Here is a 19,987-nt window from a genome sequence, read left to right on the forward strand (position 1 = left end):
ATAAGCATATGAACTCAGAAAGAAAATATTTTGCGAAATCATTTGTATGGAGCACATTGTTTTTTGGAAGTGAAATCTGAACGTTAGGAAAACACAAGAGGAGCCACCTTGAACCATCAGAAATGTGGATATGGCGCAAAATGACAAGGACAGAAAGTATTAAGCTAAATAAGAAAGAGAGAAGATTGTTAAACGAAATGGAAAGTTGGAAAATTAGATTTACTGGATATAACAAACGACACATAATCATCACTATTTTCGAAAGCAAAGTGTTAGAAAAGAAAGACAGAGTGACATAGGAAAAAGTATCTGGAGGACAATAGAAGGAGATACGAACGGTTACAAGAATTTTTTTTTTTTTTTGCTAGGGTCTTTACGTCGCACCGACACAGATAGGTCTTATGGCGACGATGGGATAGGAAAGGCCTAGGATTTGGAAGGAAGCGGCCGTGGCCTTAATTAAGGTACAGCCCCAGCATTTGCCTGGTGTGAAAATGGGAAACCACGGAAAACCATTTTCAGGACTGCCGATAGTGGGATTCGAACCTACTATCTCCCGGATGCAAGCTCACAGCCGCGCGCCTCTACGCGCACGGCCAACTCGCCCGGTTACGCGAAAATTAAATGAACTGCAAAAGAGAGAAGAGTGGCAGTATCCAGATGTCTTTAATTACGTAATTTTCTTTAATTAATCACGTAAGGAATAGTAGAAGTATAGACGTTCATATTTCGCACATAGTGGCATTGTACAGAGCACATTGAATATAGTGAATAGATGAAGAATTAATGAATAAATGGATGAATCAATAGCGAATGAATGAATGAATGAATGAATGAAAGCTAATGTTTTTCAATTCCGGCGTATTTTTAAAAATGAACTCTTCATACACTCAACATCAATAGTGAATAATTTGTTATCTACGAGTACACTGTACATTAAGTTAATATGACCCGTATTTCGTAATATTGCAGATCCCCTATAGTGTGAATATGGAAGTTTTTGCGTTTTTCTGGCGTTCTATTCTGACACTTCTCCTTCTGTGTTAACAAAATCATTACACCACACCACACCACACTTTTTTAAACAAAAACAAAAATGCATCTACAAGCAAAGTGCAGGAGCTCAAATCCACACTGTTATATTAAATCAAGCTAAAGGTGCAAGTTATGAGGAAGGGAAATAAACACTACAGAAAAAGTGCAAATGCTACACGCTTTATTTAGTGTATATATAAACGTGTTATAAGAGAGTGATGCATACAATTCTCTTTCTTATAACTGTGCTAATTTTTGGTCAAACTTATAAACAATACATGCCACATGCTTCAGCTATTCACACACACTTACATTATATACAGTGTAATAACTATTACTATTACTATTAACAACAACACAGATGTACACAAATACAATATTGATATTTTACATTATAATTCATTATGCAAATGCTGTTAACTGAGCTTAACATTCACATTCTTACAAGCGATAGATTAACAGTTTTATTCATAACTGAACAAATCGGTCCAAGAAGTAACAATAATATCGTTGTTTGATGATGATAATGATGATGATGATGATGATGATGATGATGATGATTGTTGTTTAAACGGGTCTAACATCTAGGTCATCGGCACAACAATTATATCAAAGACAACACTTTACAGCAAGGAGCAAAACTGTAGCTGAGCTAAATGAATATAAATAGGAGGAGAAGTTCTCTGAAGCCACTACGGGAAAACCAAATAAAATAAGCTCATTGGACAAAAAAAATTAGCCACCCCAGTGCGCACGCACAGATGGATTGTTAAGCCTGTACAGATAGCGCAGCGAACGCGTCCCGTGCTCAACCGCACGCGCACTCCCTCTACATGAGCATAAGGCAGTAGTAGCGATCAGTGAGATATTAACGTTTAAAGCGGACAGTGTATATCCACATGGGTAGATGTAAAGATGTAACAGAGTGGCAAAAAGAGGGCAATCGTATTTTGCCGTGCCCATGGCCATACGGTTCGTAAAGTTGCTGGATTTGTTGGTGTTTCGCAGCGAACAGTTAAACATGTTTACAAGCATCAGTGTCCTACACGTGGCCACGAAACACGTCAGAATTGTGGTCGGAAAAAGATCCTGATTGAGGGGCGCCGTAGACGCGTTTCACGGCTTGTCAATCAAAATCGCTTCCAAATCCGACAGGAATTGCTGCAGTTAGTGAATGAAAGTCCATCCCAAACTGTTACCGAGAGAACATTGCGACGGGAACTGCATGCAATGAACATTTGGTGTCGGTCACCTCGCAAGAGGCCATTACTCACACAGGCACATAAGGCTGCCCATCTACAATCATCGAACCTGGACAGTATCTGAGTGGTGGAAAGTAATGTGATCTGACGAATCACGTATTTGCCTGTATTTTAATGACGCACGTCGTCGAATGCACTAAAGGCCAAATGAAGCATTTCATCCTGGATGTGTAAAAGGTCAGGTTTAAGCCGAGGTCGGTCTGTGATGTTTTGGGGGGTGTTTTTCGTATCATGCATTGGGCCCGCTCACTGAGGTAACCATTAACATGAAGAGAATGTTTATTTAAACATTCTGGATGATCACGTGTTGCCTTTCAGTCAACATATACATGATGAGTATGCTACAGATACCACAATTTTTCAAGATGTTAACAGCAAAGTTCATCGGACTGGAGGCACACACACACTATTACATCCTGACTGACCTGCAAAATCACCTGAATTAAACGCCACTGAAAATCTGTGGGACATGTTGGAATAGCGGGTAAAATGCCGACTTCAGCATCCCCGCAAACTGGTGGAATTGCACGATCAAATCCTCAGCGAGTGGCTTAACCTGGATGCGACGTACCTGCAAAAACCTCGTGGACTCTCTTCCTAACCGAATCCCGGCGGTTATCAAGTCCAGAAGCGGAGTTACACGGTATTAAATTTTTTTGTCCGGTGAGCTTATGAATGTAACTATTCGTAAGTATATAGTAGAATGAATGCGTTATTGTTTAAATGCTTCAACTAAATACGTGTCCGAAAAGTGATTGATTTCGTGATTAAAAAACATTGAAATTCTTTCTTTTAGCTTCAGGAGTCCGTAAAAGACAAAGTATGGAAAACTCCCAAGTAAGATTAACGTAGTTCGCGCACGTTCGCAAGAAATGCTGTATGGTCTGCAGCACAGTGTTCCAACATATTATAAGCAGTGATTAGTATATAAAAAGCTAACAAGTAGCAAATATATATCTATATATATTTAAATCTGCACATTGTAAATATATGAAAATAATGTAAATTAGTTTATCAACTAAGTTTGCAATAAAATATTCCCACCTATGTGTCAATGAATTACAGTAATCTACCATTCCTATCGACATGGTAAATCTCACTAACACAACCAAAGCACCATGTTCCACTCGCGTACAAGTGGAAAATTCGGTATCGAGCAAGCCATTGAAAGACGTAGTAATTCATAATATTCAATACCTGAATGCCCCACAGCAAGTCACACAAGAAACCAGTAGAGACTATTTTCCTACTGCCCAACGCCCAATAATGACGAATGAAATAGCTTGCACCATAATAAACACGTAACTGTTCGAAAGCACTCAAACTCCATTCAACTTCGAAGGTTTGTAAGAACGTTATCTAAATTAAAGTATTCAGGTAAAATTCCTTCACGGTCAAATTCCGCAGTCTAACAAATGCGTTAGGTGTGGGTACGAAATTACTCAATACACCCACTTAACGCGCTACCGTTGGGGATGAAATCCATCATTTGGGGGGAAATATACGAAAGTAAACTTTTATAATAATTACTATTACGTTAATTTTCCGGATTGAACTGTGTTGTTGTTTTGTGTACCTTATGCACAGGTTGCCCACGTTTCGAACACACTGTAGTATTTTTTGTCAAGACGACTGCTGCCCGGGGAGCAGGGGTACATCAGTTCACCTTGACAATGAATACTGTAATGTATTCGAAACGTGGGCAACCTGTACATAAGGTACACAAAACAACAACACAGTTCAATCCGAAAAAATGTAATAGTATACAGACCGTGGAAGCTTCAGATCGAATTTTATACGAATTCTTCGAATCAAGTCAAGTAGCCAACGACTACAGTATATGAAAAGGGAAATAAAAATTATGACTAGCCAAAGGTAAGACGCCTTTTCATTCTTGATATATTCATATAGGGTGTGGTAGATTTCGTCAGCATATTATTATTAGTTATTATTATTTACCATTACAGGATACACAACTAATCTTTGGAAAATACACATATCTTCGTCCTGAGAATATGAGATTATTTACACATTCATTCATTTTAGTACGATTCTGATTCGCTCGTAATAATATATAGAATTATTTAATTGGCAATATAACTTCATTCGAATTTACGTAACTACCCTTCGGTCTTACTTCGAAGTGATTATTACTTCATTACTTGCTCGCGAAGTGATTATTACTTCATTACTTGCTCGGAGTTTTGACTTCAAAAAATTAGGAACTTAAATTAAGATGACATCATCAATGCCATGAGAAAAATAAAATTATACACTCTATCATAACCTGTGAAATAACAATTCCACACTGTAAAGAAAATCTACGACCTGCGAGCATGCCAAGTTTCAAAACTACGTGGAGAACTAATACAAGACATCAAAGAAATAACAAACTATATATCCACTATCATGGATCCAAAGCTCTCAGTTGCAAGTTTTCGCAAATCTCTCCAATGATGAGCGATACACTTTTTGTTAACAGATTCAAAAACATCTGTAGAATTCTCCCGCAAACTCTACATTTTGAAATTCTTCCTCTCTGGATGGAATAATTCATGTGAATGATCAGTAAGGTAAATATGAAGTCCTCTCTAATACAGATGTGAACAATGTCATCTCCTAAAGTGCAAAAACAGAACGAAATATGTGACTCAGTATAGCATAGACTGATCTTAGATATACTTTACCGGTATACTCTTTCAAGTGATCCTTATTATTATTATTATTATTATTATTATTATTATTATTATTATTATTATTATTAAAAAGAGAATAAATTAGAGGAAGAACAAAACATTAAATCATTTTCAAAATATGCCGTTATAGAAATCACAGTAATGAGCTTAAAAACCACCAAGTGCGAGTTCACTTTTCCTGATTCGCGTGACCATGGCTTCTCCGGCAAAGGATCTCCTTTATTCTCGAGACAGTAAATGCTTGGAAAAATCGTCTCACTTAATATAATATTAAGATAGTCTATATATGTGAAGTTATTCGAGCATCCAGCAATTCGTATACTCTATACATTATACCGAGATTACACACTGAATAAAGAGAATTGTTGATGATCCCAGATACACATAAAAAGCGCCAATGTCCTATTTATTTCAAACACGATACTAGCCTCGCGGAACGAAGATACTGTGCACCTTTAGAGAATGAAAGCTGCGAGGACCGAGATCATTGCCAGAACAAGCCCGACCACTGCGAAGAGATCGAGCTGAACGATGCTGTGCGTGCATGCAATGCAGTAAGAGCATGCAACCAGCAAGCTGGCGGGATCCAAATACCAGCTGCAGGTCGTGGACGAGACTGCCTCACCTTCTCCAGGAGCTGCTGCTACACTTGAGCTCGCAGACGTTGCCACCACAGCTTCTACGTCATCACACTGCTTGGTCACCTGTTCAGGGATACTCTCCTTGGATTCTAGAACACATTCACAATCTCCATCACTAGTCTGAGTAGCTATCGTAGCCATTTGCTTCATGGTGGCTCCATCAGAATTATGAACAGGAGAAGTGACTTCTTCGGACATCGTTTCATTATCTTCTGGAGCAGTCTTTCCTGTGTCCACGTTTAGTTCATTGGAATCCACTCCCTCTTTAGCCACAGACTCTTGGGTGATAGAGGCGGAGTCTACAGCATCGTTGGAAATGTTAATGGTAAGTTGTTGTATATGTCTAAATACATTATGCGCCTGATCTTTTACATTTGCTGTATGCTCGTTCTTCCCTCTATCCTCTGTAATTTCCTCAGTACTCTCACTTATTTTCTCATCTGTATTTTTCGAAGTATCAACAGTAAGTTTATGTTTAATAATGACAATAGTTGCATCATTTTCTTCCGAACACAGCGTCTCAAGGTTTCCTTCATCTTTTTCCTTGTTATCCAATCCTTCATCTTGTTTGCCATCTAAACTGTTTCCAGGGCTATCGTTCATGACCACACCAGACCTTATATTCACTTCAGCATGGGTAGTACTGCCACTGTCCTCATTTTCTTCCAGTCTCGTGACTTTAACAGATTCAGAAGAAGTTTTATCTTTATTATCTGTCACACCATCGTTAAATTTTACATTCTCGCAGGAAGTGGTCTCCTTTTCCCCACCAACATTGAACTCAACTTGACTGTCTTCAACGGACTTGATCTTTTCTGGAATATGATCGTGAACATCTTTAGGACAGCTTTCCGACACCGATCTAAAATGTCGTTCCACAATTGCTTTTTGATTTATGTCCACAATCCCCCTCTGTGTCCTCTCAGACAGGGATTTTAAATTCTTCTGGAAATTGATCCTCTGACTTTCATCCACGACAGAACCAGGTTCCTTATTCTTCTCGCCATCCGTCTCATTATTAAGAGAAATATTGAGATTCGTCTTAAAGATGCTATTCTGATTACTGTCTAGCATTATTTCTTGCTTGTCGGCCACGGGTTCTTCTTGTGCCTCAATCAGCTTCTTGTTATCCATTAACGCTGACTGAAGACGAAGATTGGGAGTCTCTTCTCCGAGTTGCTGGAGTTCCAGGTCCAGTCTATCACTGGTCGCACGTGCCTCTCTGGCTAGTGCAGTAAGAAGTTCTTCTAGTTGGTTCTCGTCAATGGGGGAACCTGGAACACCATCTGGAACCGGTAACGATTCGTCTTCATGACTTGAATGATCGCTGGAAAGCGCTTTCTTTGCAGGGGAATGTGGAGCGCCAGGTCTTTGAATCACATCGCTCTGCGGTGGAATATAAACTCTGAGTTTTTGCTGCCAACCAGCACGTTTGTTAACCCCATCCTGATGCTGCAGATTAGCACGGCTATCGGTAAGGGTTTCCGTACTTGTGCTAGTACCTGCGCCCAGGGCTTTATCTAAATTAGCACGCTCAATCCATGAAACAGGAACAATGCCATACCGACGATCTAGTGCTGAACTTTCCATTGAACTATCAGAGACATCTCGTGTATCACCTGTATCAACGGTTCCAGACGTCAGATTCCGCAGTTTGACTGGACCACCACCAATTACCTCCTTTCCTTCCAGAATTTTCTGAGCTACTTGCAAAGCATCAGGAAGATCTGACAAGCTCTGTGCCTTCTCAAATTCTTGATGCTTATCTTCTACAGCTAAAGACAAGGGCTCTCTGTGAACAAAGCTCATCAGATTAGCAGATAACGATCTAACCGCACGTTTCTTACGAAGAGAGAAGTTACTATGCGTAGGGTTGGTAACTGTTGTGAAACCTCCAACATCATCTGTGTTACTTGCAGGAAGACTAGAAGAATCCTTTTGAGAATCCTTTCTGAGATTACGGAACGCTAAGTCATCTTTAACGATATCAGGAATTTTGCGGGGTTTAAACGTTGGCCTGTATCTATCAACAGGCGTCGCATGCAGATAGTCACTATTCGGTGCTGCAGTGATTGGTCCCAAAGGAATACCAAATGGTGGCTGAGGATCTAGAATTTTTAGTGTGGTATTAGCATGTTTGATAGTACGATAAACGACATCATCATAGGTGACATCCGGTTCCTCATTCATGGATGATGATGATTTCTGCGGCTGAGCGGAATCAGTAGCGCCTGGACTCTGAGCTAGACCAGGAGAAGCTAAAATATAGCTGCCTGACTGAGAAACTACATTCCTGATATCTTGTGATCCAGGTCGTTCTTTAGGATGTAAACGACGGTAGGCCATATCGTCCATTACTTTGTCGGGAATTCCTGAACGACGAAGCGACGGTGCTCTTTGTCGTCTAACAGGCGGCTCAGCATCAAAAATAGATTCGTAAGAGGAACCGTAGCTGTAATTGTATCCCGAATCAGATTCTGCTCCTCGTGAATTAACCCATCCCTGAGAGAAATTCTCATTTTGTTGCTGATGCGCAGTAGGCAAGTCTCGACGTTCGGCCCTATCCAGAAGGTCTTCATCCCCTAACCTAAGACTTTTGTAAATTGCTTCCAATTCGTTAAGGGCATCTTCCAGATTAGTAGAACGTCGTTTGTTCTTTTGAGTATCTACTGAAGAGGCGTCCTCTCCCATCCACTCGGACGCTTCGATACTTGAAGTGGAACTCTGCCGAGAGTATCGTCGCACTGGCGGAGTAGGTGGAACAGTCTTTGTAGCCGGTTGTAATGTTCCTGATAAAGCTTGGGCCACTTCCTCGTTGATGGGCGATTGCGAGTTCTGGTCTTGGCTCTCTGTATTCTCCAATACCATTGACAACGGTCGTAGATTCGAACTGTCCTTTTTCCTAAGACTATCAATCCCATGGGTAACAGCTCCTGATGAATCACAACTGTCATAGCAGGAACCGTCTGAATGCACTTTAGGAACTTGCAGGGGGCTGGATATGTCAGATTGCCCACTCAATGAGCTCACCGATTCTGTGTTACGAACAGGAAATGTGAGAGGTGCTACTCGGAACTTCGAAGATCGTGTACGAACGTTTTCTGATACAGAGTTCTCCCGGGGACGAGGGCTATTAGATCTGGAGCGATCACTTCTGTTCGCATGCTGCAAAGGCGGTTTGGTTGACGAAGACTTTCTCTGCTTCAAAGAACTTTCCTGGTCCTTCTGGCGCCAGAATTCCGAGGCGCTGATTGTGGGATTACGCCGGTCCTGATAAGGAGGTTTCATCATCACTACCTGTGAATCACTCAGGTAAGGCTGATCAGCGCCAGTTCCATTGCTGCACTGAATGTGAATGGGTTTTCTACTCCTCGGTTGCTGGTCAGCAAAGTATTGGAACGACTGGGGATTGTCTTGCTGCTTTATTGTACCGGAAAATTCGGAAGGAGTTCTTAGTGCAACCCTGTTCTGACCACTGTGTTGTTGGGGTTGTGGTCTCATAGCTTCCGGTGTTACAGATGCCGGGCGAGGGCGAACAGAAACAACTTGAGCTCTTAATTGCTGCGTCTGCTGTGGAAATTGGGCTGCTATCTGATTATCCGAACTCGATCGCCTCTGATAACCAGTCCATGCTGATCCAGTAGCTGGAACATTTGCAATTATATGAGGCTGAGGCACGAAAGAGAAAGTCTTAATATTTCCGTTGAGATCCATCGTTCTGGTGGGATGATTGAGGCTATATTCTATTCGAGCTGTCTGGGGTGTACCATTCTCGAACGCGTAAGACATTGGCCTCGGAGGATCTGGTTGATTAGATGCGGAAGTGAGTCTCCGTTGTGGATCACGAGGTGGAGGAGGTGGAGGTCCTGGTTTGAAAAACAACGGACTAACGCTGCTTCCTCTTCCTATTGTCGTCTCTACCGACCGTGACTGCAATGTCTGAGGCCTGGCAATGGGAAACTGCACAACCAGCACATCATCGCCTCCAGATACCGCAGATGGCCCATTCATATTAGCATAATTTGTTGACTGATGGATATTACTTTCGTATGAATGACTCTTTTGACCAGGAAAATGCAACTCATATCCATGGTTCGAGACTCCTTTGTTATGTATATTCTCATAGTTCATTACATTTTGTCTGCTAGGCAGGTATTCCGTACGGCTTCTCGACAGACCATGGACGGGGATTGACTCATTACTCCGATTGGACGGGGCTGGGGAAAGTCCTCGAGGTGCATAAGACCTAGGAGCAACAGACATACGTACACCTGAATTCTGCTGAGGAGATTTGCTAAGCGTCGGGCCATGATAATGACTAGGAGGGAAAGTTGAAGTCAACGAATCATTTGGCGGTGTGGAAGACATGTACTGGAGCATAGGCTTGGGACGAACCCGAGGACTCTGAGCTGGACTTGGTGTAGCTGATGGAGTCCTTGTTAACAAGCGGGATTCATGATCACTTGATTCTTGATACAATGTAGTAGCAGGTAACTTATTTCCACTCGTTCCTTTGGTATTCCTATTGGTCCTATTAAAATTCCCCTCCGCATCAGATTTACATAACCTTTGTCTCTGCACTGAGTCCATTTCCGCCTCTCTTTTTAATATCCCTTCTTCATCACGCGAGAGACGTCGTATATACCTTTCAGTTCTTGCAACTCGCGAACGTCGATTAAAGGAACCCTCTCTTTGAGTTGGGCTAAGACTGTCATCACTCCTGAATCTCGACAAAGAAGGCGACGCAGGGAAACCATCACACTCATCCGAGCTGGATCCTCGCTGTTGGTCTCTTATAGCCTCTACTCGAGCTTTGATCATATCGAGTTTACCCCGACGATTTGTTGAACCTTCCAGAGAACCAGATCCACTACTATTCCGAGATAAGCTAGAGTCTTGACGCTTGTGCTGTTGAGGCAAAGATTCCCGGCTGGAGCGATTTGAGAGTCTGTCTACACTTCCTCCTAAGGAGTCTCGACTACCGCGACTGGCAGTTGTAACATCGCGACCAACGTCGTTTTGTGGAGCGGATGTAGGAAGTCCGTTTATGTCCTGCACACGATTCTGTGTTTGGGAGAGAGGATTCACCACAACATGATCGAACGTCCCTACGATCTTCACACGCTGTTTTCTCTTTTCCCGACGAGACCGTCGTCTAGCAAGGAAACCTTTCCGCTGAGGAGGTTCTTCTTCCTCGGCAGTGCTACTATCGGAATCTGGTTCTTTCTTCCGCCTCCTGAACAGTCCTCCTAAGGACCATTTTTTCTCTTTCTTCTTTTCCGTATGGTCAGGCATCGGAGGGTGCTCCAGGGGACCTCTGCGTCGTGAAGGCGGTGGGTAGGGCTGACCAGGAGATATCGGGAAATCGTATCGGTGACCACTGTCTTGGAGCTCCACCGGCGGCGGGGGACCAGTCCTCTCCATGCTGCTGCTCCGCCGCACCGTCAGGGGACGCGCCCGAGGCACAGTGCTCACCGTCTGAAAATACAGAGACAAGAGTTGTAATAGGGTTCATAGCGTATTCAATAGATTTACAACGAAAAAGTACCAACTTACAGCAAATAAAATAAAAATACACAACGCTAAATTATAAAACACTGAAGTTACAGTTCTGAAATATCTACTGTCATCTACGGCAATATGAAATTAATGCAGGGCTTTAAACAGTCATGAATACAAAGTATCAATATTCTAGTCCACGAAACTTCACTTGCACCAAAGATGAGTTAAGTGTTTCTGATAACTAACATACACCGGGCGAGTTGTCTATGAGGAAAGCTGAAAGGTTGCATTCGGGAGAGTGCGGGTTCGGTCCCTGAAGATGGTTTTCCGTGGTTCCCCATGATCACAACAGTCAAATGCGGTTTGCAAAGGTATTGTATCTACAAGGGAGGTGAATTATATTTTGATAAAAATTAAAGTCTGATAAAATATTAAATTCGAGGAACAGTAATGCCTTTCACTCATTCTTTCTTTTAGAAGCTATGCATGGCACATATACACTCGGCTCCTTGGCTGAATGGTCAACGTAGTGGCCTTCGGTTCACAGGGCCCTGGGTTCGATTCTCGGCCGGATTGGGGATTTTAATCGCGTCTTGTTAATTCCTCCAGCTCGGGGCTGGATTGTTGTGCGTTTGTCTTTATTTATTTATTTAGCGTATGATGAATACAATATTATTTACAATATATACAACTACCATCTCAAGTTCATAACTAAAGTTCCATGTCAAAATTTAATAGCCAGAGAAGAGCTTCGTTTGAGACACAGTTTAAGTCCTCTATAGAGCCTCTGTAACTACGCAAAGGACACTCAAATGCAAGGTGTTCCACTGGCTGTTCCCCTTGTCTGCAGTCACATTGCGGTGATGTCTTCCATCCCCATTTGAAGAGAGTGGCTCCACATCTACCTTGGCCGGTCCTAATTCGATTTAGCATCCTCCACTGCCGTCTGGGAAGAGAAAAACCATCTGGGCACTTGCATGGGTTCTCAATGATGTGGTGATGTACTAATGAGGATTGCTGTTGCCATTGTTCTTTCCAGGCGTCCGATACATTAAAGGAGGTGTCCTGTAAATTCATTGCAGTACGCCAAGAAGGGTGTCTGGATTTCAGTCGTTTAGCTGGGGAAGCTGCTATGTCAGAATAAATAGGGAGGTGAGGATTGTTTTCAATTTTCTTCCACAAGTTAAGCAGTGACTGTGATCTTCTTAGGGATGGAGGTGGTATGTGGCTTAGGGTGGGAAGCCAGTGTGTGTTAGTTGGTCGGATGCATCCTGTAATGATACGCATTGCTTGGTTCAGCTGGGTGTCTACTAATCCAGTGTGAGCACTGTTAAGCCAGGTAGAGCAGCAATATTCAGCGACGGAATAAGAGAGTGCAAGAGCAGTGGATCTAATGACTTGAGCATTAGGACCCCAGGAAGTGCCTGCCAGCTTTTGGAGGATGTTATTTCTGGTCTTGATCTTGGCTGACACATTATAGAGGTGATTCTTGTAGGTCAAGGACCTGTCCAGGGTGACTCCCAGGTATTTTGGGTTACTACAATACTGTAGATTCTCTCCTCTGAATGGTATGGTTGTGTTTGTCTTAATACACATCTTCATTTACATCCAACACATCACACCGTAAACCATCACAGAAACACGCAATGAATGCATCCCCCCACGAAAGGTTGGTGTCAGGAAAAGCTTTTTGTGAGCGACTATGTAACAAAAACGCTATGACCTCTTTGCATAACTGAACTATCAGCTTAACATGACAGGCCGTAACACAAGGCTAACTACATACTAACTGCCGATCCCAGGTAACTGGGAAAAAGTTCACGGAGAAGAAGAAAAAAAGATATGAGACATATACGGCACACAGCAAAGGTTCATGCTAGAGAAGCACCACTGTCAAAATATTCACGGCTTGAACGAGCAATGATTTTTACACGACTGGCGTAAAGGAAGAATGGAAAATAGCTAAACACACAATATACGTTCAAGCTTATAAGTAAGTGGGAAGGAACTGGTCCAATAATTCTCTACATAGATATTATACAACAAGCAGAACAATTGAAAATAAAGTGCTTTTTTTTAAAGACAGATGTTTACTTAAAGTGTTCATAAAATCAATATTGAGTAATTGTAGAATATTACCATGCATGCTCAGAGATACCGAAACAGGACAGGGTATCGCCATGGAGACGAATGTTGGGAGGAACTTGATGGTCAATAAGTTCCTAACAATCCATCAGCAGATATTACAAAGTTCGGTTACTCTCAGAACCAAATCTGGGCGCAAAGTTGTAGTAGACAGATTCTATAGTTATGTTGACATAAAAGGGAACATATCCCCCATGACCTCAAGGCAGTACATTTCTTGACATAATAACGGATCACCTTAAAATATGTAAATACGTAGATACAAACATGGCCGAAAGAAAGAAGCACCATCATCTGACGCTGATTCTTTCGTACGAGAGTCCGTTCAGGTTAGATTTAAAAAAAAATCACGAAAGGAAGTTATAAATGATTTACTTTTGCCAAAGTTTCACATACAGCATAACACGCAGCACAATACAAGAGAATTCCACACAGAGAAAAGGACACGCTGTCCCGTGGATCCTGAAGTGGCAGGGACTTGAAGATCAACAAGGTTGTAACAAGCCATTAGCAGATATTAGAACGTTCGGCTTCTCTCACGAAATGTTTTATACTAAAATTAAAAAGTGGTCCAAATATGAAGAAAATCTTAACATAAAAGTGTAAAACTGTCTATAAGTGTGCACACTCTGCGAGATGCTAACTTCAAGCTATAAATAATACCATCCAAACAGATCTCTTTGAGAGATTGTAGTTGCGAAAGTAAAATGAAGGCCATAATGTTCTAAACACAAAAAACTAATGGAAAGTGAAAAACGCACTAATACGGTACAATGGATAAGTACTGTTGGCCTAGTGTCGCTCAAGAAAAAAAGATTTTTTTTTTTGCTAGGGGCTTTACGTCGCACCGACACAGATAGGTCTTATGGCGACGATGGGATAGGAAAGGCCTAGGAGTTGGAAGGAAGCGGCCGTGGCCTTAATTAAGGTACAGCCCCAGCATTTGCCTGGTGTGAAAATGGGAAACCACGGAAAACCATCTTCAGGGCTGCCGATAGTGGGATTCGAACCTACTATCTCCCGGATGCAAGCTCACAGCCGCGCGCCTCAACGCGCACGGCCAACTCGCCCGGTAAAAAAAAAAAAAAAGAATTAGTGCATGGTACTGTATAAGTTCCTCAGAAATAAGTGAACCTGTGAATTGTAGTTGTATAATAATTAAAAGTCTGACAAAATATTAAATGCGATGAACGTAAAATACCACGCGCTCATACTTTTTGAGCGACTATATAATATAGACGTTATGGTCTCTTTGTATAACGACCTGAACTATCAGCTTACCTTGACAGGATTTGGCGGGATTGACAGATGATAATAAAATAAACAAGGACAAAGAAGGAGCTGCTGCATGCAATACTGATGGCGAATAGAGATCACTCTTCCCTTCTACGCTGGCCATGTGTTTCGAGACAATACGCACCATATCTCCTGTGGAATGGGTTAGCATTAAATATAAGCAGCGGGCCAACAGAATGGCACGCGATTTATGACAAACAGTTATAGCGACGGAAGAGACGGCAGAAAGCAATGATTCGTCCTCCAGAAAAGAATTTGGCATCCGTGTGCAGCAAGATGCATACGATGGATGGAACAAGTGAGAAAAAAGTCTGATCGAAATACCATTCACTTTCTTACAAACACAAGAAGCACCACAGCATCCTGCAAGTGATATAAGGGTAAAAGCCAGCAAACACCATGTAGTTCGGAACGAACCAGCAGACGGACGCACAAATGGACAATGAGTGCAATGACGGTTACTGATTCTTAGACAAATACTAATTGCGATATTTTATGTACGTTAGACTACAGTAAACAAATAATGAATCACAAGCTCTTACGTTTACTTACATGTATTTTATGTACACAATTAGTTCAGCAAAATCTGGGTTTATGAACACCGACCTTCGACAGCGCCATCTCTTGTACTTTGCGAGATAGTGAAGCAAGAACTAGTTACGTCCAAGCATGCTGTAGACACACAGCAACGAAGGAAACATTGTCTTTTAACTGGCATTCATGATCTAGAGCTATAGGTACGTTAATGTCTTTGTAATGTTTTTATGCAGCGGAATATTTCCAAATTGAGTTGTTTTTCCAATATTTGGCATGAAATTCACTGATGCAATTACAAACAGTTTCAATAGTTGCACAGGAACTCGACGTTCTTCTGGCGAATTTAAACAACACACAGTACAATACTGTAAAGAAAGCCGCTGAAGAAAGTTACTTCCTTGAAGTAATAGAAACACATTTCACACAGGGTATGCAAATTTACTGGGCAGAGAAATAAACATTCATTAAAAAAAGCATTTATCCTCAATTTCCCCTCCATTATACATTTCATTACTAACACCTCTCATAACGCATATATATCAAAAACTACTGAATATAACTGAACAAAAATAACACGCGAAAAAACATTCACATATTCTAAATTTCCCCTTCAAATGAATGGAAAAGAGAGTTCTGAAAAGTTATCCTACTCGCCTATGAACTTCAGAGGAGGAAGAACGTATGAAAATACAGCCCAGGTCACAATTGAAATATTTTTCAATCAATCAATCAATCAATCAATCAATCAATCAATCAATACTGATCGTCACGTAGGGCCGTCGCCCAGGTGGCAGATTCCCTATCTGTTGTTTTCCTAGCCTTTTCTTAAATGATTTCAATTACATTGTAAATTTATTGAACATCTCCTTTGGTAAGTTATTCCATTCCCTAACTCTCCTTCCTATAAACGAATATTTGCCCCAATTTGTTCTCTTGAATTCCAACTTTATCTTCATATTGTGATCTTTCCTACTTTTATAAACGCCACTCAAACTTATTCGTCTACTGATGTCATTCCACACCATTTCTCCGCTGACAGCTCGGAACATACCACTTAGTCGAGCAGCTAGTCTTCTTTCTCTCAGTTCTTCTCAGCCCAAACTTTGCAACATTTTTGTAACGCTACTCTTTTGTCGGAAATCACCCAGAACAAATCGAGCTGCTTTTCTTTGGATATTTTCCATTTCCTGAATCAAGTAATCCCGGTGAGGGTCCCATACACTGGAACCCTACTCTAGTTGGGGTCTTACCAGAGACTTATATGTCCTCTCCTTTACATCCTTACTACAACCCCTAAATACCCCCATAACCATGTGCAGAGATCTGTACCCTTTATTTACAATCCCATTTATTTGATTACCCCAATGAAGATCTTTCCTTATATTAACACCCAGATACTTACAATGATCCCCAAAAGAAACTTTCACCCCATCAACGCAGTAAATAAAACTGAGAGGACTTATCCTATTTGTGAAACTCACAACCTGACTTTTATCCCCGTTTATCATCATACCATTGCCTACTGTCCATCTCACAACATTATCGAGGTCACGTTGCAGTTGCTCACAATCTTGTAACTTATTCATTACTCTGTACAGAATAACACCATCTGCAAAAAGCCTTACCTCTGATTCCACTTCTTTACACATATCATTTATATATATAAGAAAACATAAAGGTCCAATAATACTGCCTTCAGGAATTCCCCTCTTAATTATTACTCCCTCCCTCTTGTCTTATTCTTCAAGCGATTGTTCCTTTAGGATTTATTGTCGATACGCACCAAAATGACCACGCGGTTTTACACCGTAAGACAATCATGGCAAAAAAAGAACCAACGCCAATTAACACGATTATGCCTTTGCTGGCGAGATGTAGTGTTTACACTGCACTATGTCTTCTGGTATGGGCTATATCAAATTTCTTACTTTCATTGACCTGTCTCAGTCTCATCCTTGGCTTTGACAATATGAAAGTGACTGAGGTATGAGTGATGCTAGTAATACCATTGCTTATGCAGCCAGTCCCTGTTATGAATGGTGTGAAAATATCGCTCATAGGGTCGGTTGGTGCATGCATTTCAGTGGGCTTGGCAGACTGATATGTAACATACATACATACATACATACATACATACATACATACATACATACATGCATACATACATACATACATACATACATACATACATACATACATACATACATACATACATACATACATACATACATACATACATACATACATACATACATACATACATACATACATACATACATACATACATACATACATACATACATACAATTAACACGATTAAACAGTATTTCGGCACTGATACGGACTAAGCACCAAAAGTCTAAATTCATTATTCTATTATCATAGTCGGTACGGTAAAACTGTGTAAAACATAAATGATAGGAAATTTAATTCTATATAACTTTAGTTATGTATTATTTATCGACAGGGCCATTATTAACAAATATTTGAGATCTAAGTTTCAGGCTTTCCCCTAAACTACCATTTCACTATGTTTGAATAAAATTATTTATAGCGTAGATTTTAGTGCATCATTCCCCGACTTTACATACTGATTTTCATTAAATTATCTTCAGCCATGTTCCCGTGATGCCCATACAGACAGACAGACAGACAGACAGACAGACAGACAGACAGACAGACAGACAGACAGACATGACGGAAAATTAAAAAGTGCATTTCCTTGTTAATGTTGACACATCCGATACATAAATACCATTCTTTTTCAATTCTAAGCAATGCACAACATATACAGTAGATGTCTCCCTTCAGCTTGGCCGCACAATGTTCTCATCGACACAACAATGGTTCGCGTATTCTTTGGAAAATTCCCAGCCCTTCTTGGACACGATATGCAAGGGTGGCGACGGACAGACAGAAGGACACAAGAAAGATAGAAGAAGGTCATGCGGACAACGCCTCAGCAAAAACAGTGTGGCTTATTCCTATGTCCCCAGTACTTGTATCTACACTTTTAACACTCCCTTGTTTTACGGAACAAAGTTCTTTCTGCACCCTGTATGCTGTAAACGTGCATGCTATTAATACAATCTTTAATTAGCATAAACAAGGAAACTGCCGGGTTCCTGTTCAGCATCACTCGTGTAGCCATGTTGTGGACAGCCTATGCAACAACGGCACGCGTGATCTCTTAACTGATCATCCTACCAACTTTGATTGCAGTCGGGCTGGTTCAGCTCAAACAGTTCCTCGTCATTTGAAGCTAAGAATGAGAGTCATTTCCAACCAGGATAAGATACAAGGAACTATTTCATTATTTGTCTGGAGTGGAAAGGATCTACGAAGAAAAGCCTGCAAGAAAGTAGCGGAAAAGGAAACGGGGGGTGGGGGGCAATCTAACCAATTAACTTCTCTTTCCAAGTTCCCGTAAGGTACACTTCCTAACAGAAAAAAAATAAAATAAAATAGTGGATTCCTGTACAGAGGAACTAGTACCAAATTGTTATGCCTATGGTCTTCACCAGTACTACTAATAATAGTAATATTCCTGCAACTCACGCATAACCTATTCTCCACTAGAGCAATACGGAGTTTCGCATACGCGGGAGACGTTGCCCATCCTCGTCGGATGTTGATGGTGATTCTTCCGTCGGATGGAGACGTTAAGCCTTGAGCAATCTCCTTGGTGTTATTGAGCTGAAGTAGGCTATGTGCCGACACCCGACAGCATCATCACTGCCATCGCCACGACTCACCTAAACGCGAAGGTCGCCCATGGGTGTCAACTAGGACTTTCACCAACCCTCTCCTGAGCCACACGAAATCACACATCGGAGGATCTACCTTACAAGATCTGCATCTGGTTGTAATTGTAGATAAGCATCCGCCGTCCGGCTCCTTGGCTAAATGGTCTTCGTAGAGCATTAGGTTCAAAAGGCTCCGGGTTCGATTCCCGACCTTGTCGGGATTTTAGCCGCATTTGGTTCATTCCTCTAGCTCAAGAGATGGTTGCCTGTGGTCGTCCTACTAAAAGAAAACCGCTTTTCCTTTTCGAAAACCAAATGATCATACATATGTCTCCCGATTATGGCCATCTATCAACGGCTGCTAATTTCAGATGACTGCCAGCATGGTTGCTAGGTATCATTGTCTGGCCATACCTTACATCACACCCTGCATGGTTGCTGGTTCTAGAACATTTCGTACCATGGACATTTCGTACCACCGGACATTTCGTACCACTTGACCGGTTGATTACCTGCGAAGTGTCAGCTAATGACTTAAAAGTATTTAGGAGAGGACATTCCGTACCACTTCAAAGAGTGAGAAGTATTGCGAAGTAAAAACTATATCCTAATGAATGTATTCGTTTGTATATCCATTGTCCACTACTGGCGCAGCAGCCTCCGCACTGTGTGACCACTACTGATGTTAGTTAACCTTCCGTCGGGCGCAAATGATTGGCGCACGTGTTAATTCTTATCTCGTATTCGTCATTCTCGGGTCCGACTCCTTAGTTGAATGGTCAGCGTTGAGGCCTTCGGTTCAGGGAGTCCCGGGTTCGATTCCCGGCCGGGTCGGGGATTTTAATCACGAGTGATTAATTCTTCTGGTTCGGGGACCGGTTGTTTGTGTTCGTCCCAACATTCTCCTATCATAATCAGACGACACACTACACTACCAAACACCACAGAAATACGCACTAGTGATTACATCCCTTCAAAAAAAATTTTTGGTGTCAGGAAGGGCATCAGGCAGTAAAACAGGGCCAAATCCACATGTGCTACACAGTTCGCACCGGCAACTCCACAGGGTGTGGGAAAAGCGGTAGAAGAAGATTCGTCATTCGCGACGACCTAGCTACTTCCACCTT

At 41.6% G+C, this 19,987-nt stretch overlaps 1 protein-coding gene across 4 annotated transcripts in view; it reads right to left on the minus strand.

Moving 5' to 3' along the window:
- Positions 1-19,987, minus strand: part of LOC136871911 (uncharacterized) — a 552,427-nt gene that overhangs the window by 93,519 nt on the left and 438,921 nt on the right. For 3 of the 4 annotated variants that reach the window (XM_067145631.2, XM_067145630.2, XM_067145629.2), the window contains exon 2: positions 1,176-11,112. In XM_067145631.2, coding sequence (XP_067001732.2) covers positions 5,449-11,058 — 5,610 coding nt within the window. In that variant the 5' untranslated portion in view covers positions 11,059-11,112 and the 3' untranslated portion in view covers positions 1,176-5,448. Of the gene's footprint in view, positions 1-1,175; positions 11,113-19,987 lie in introns of those variants that run through there. The other variant, XM_067145632.2, reaches the window with a different exon arrangement.

The sequence above is a fragment of the Anabrus simplex genome, chromosome 4 (genome assembly GCF_040414725.1).
Source record: "Anabrus simplex isolate iqAnaSimp1 chromosome 4, ASM4041472v1, whole genome shotgun sequence".
Taxonomy (NCBI): domain Eukaryota; kingdom Metazoa; phylum Arthropoda; class Insecta; order Orthoptera; family Tettigoniidae; genus Anabrus; species Anabrus simplex.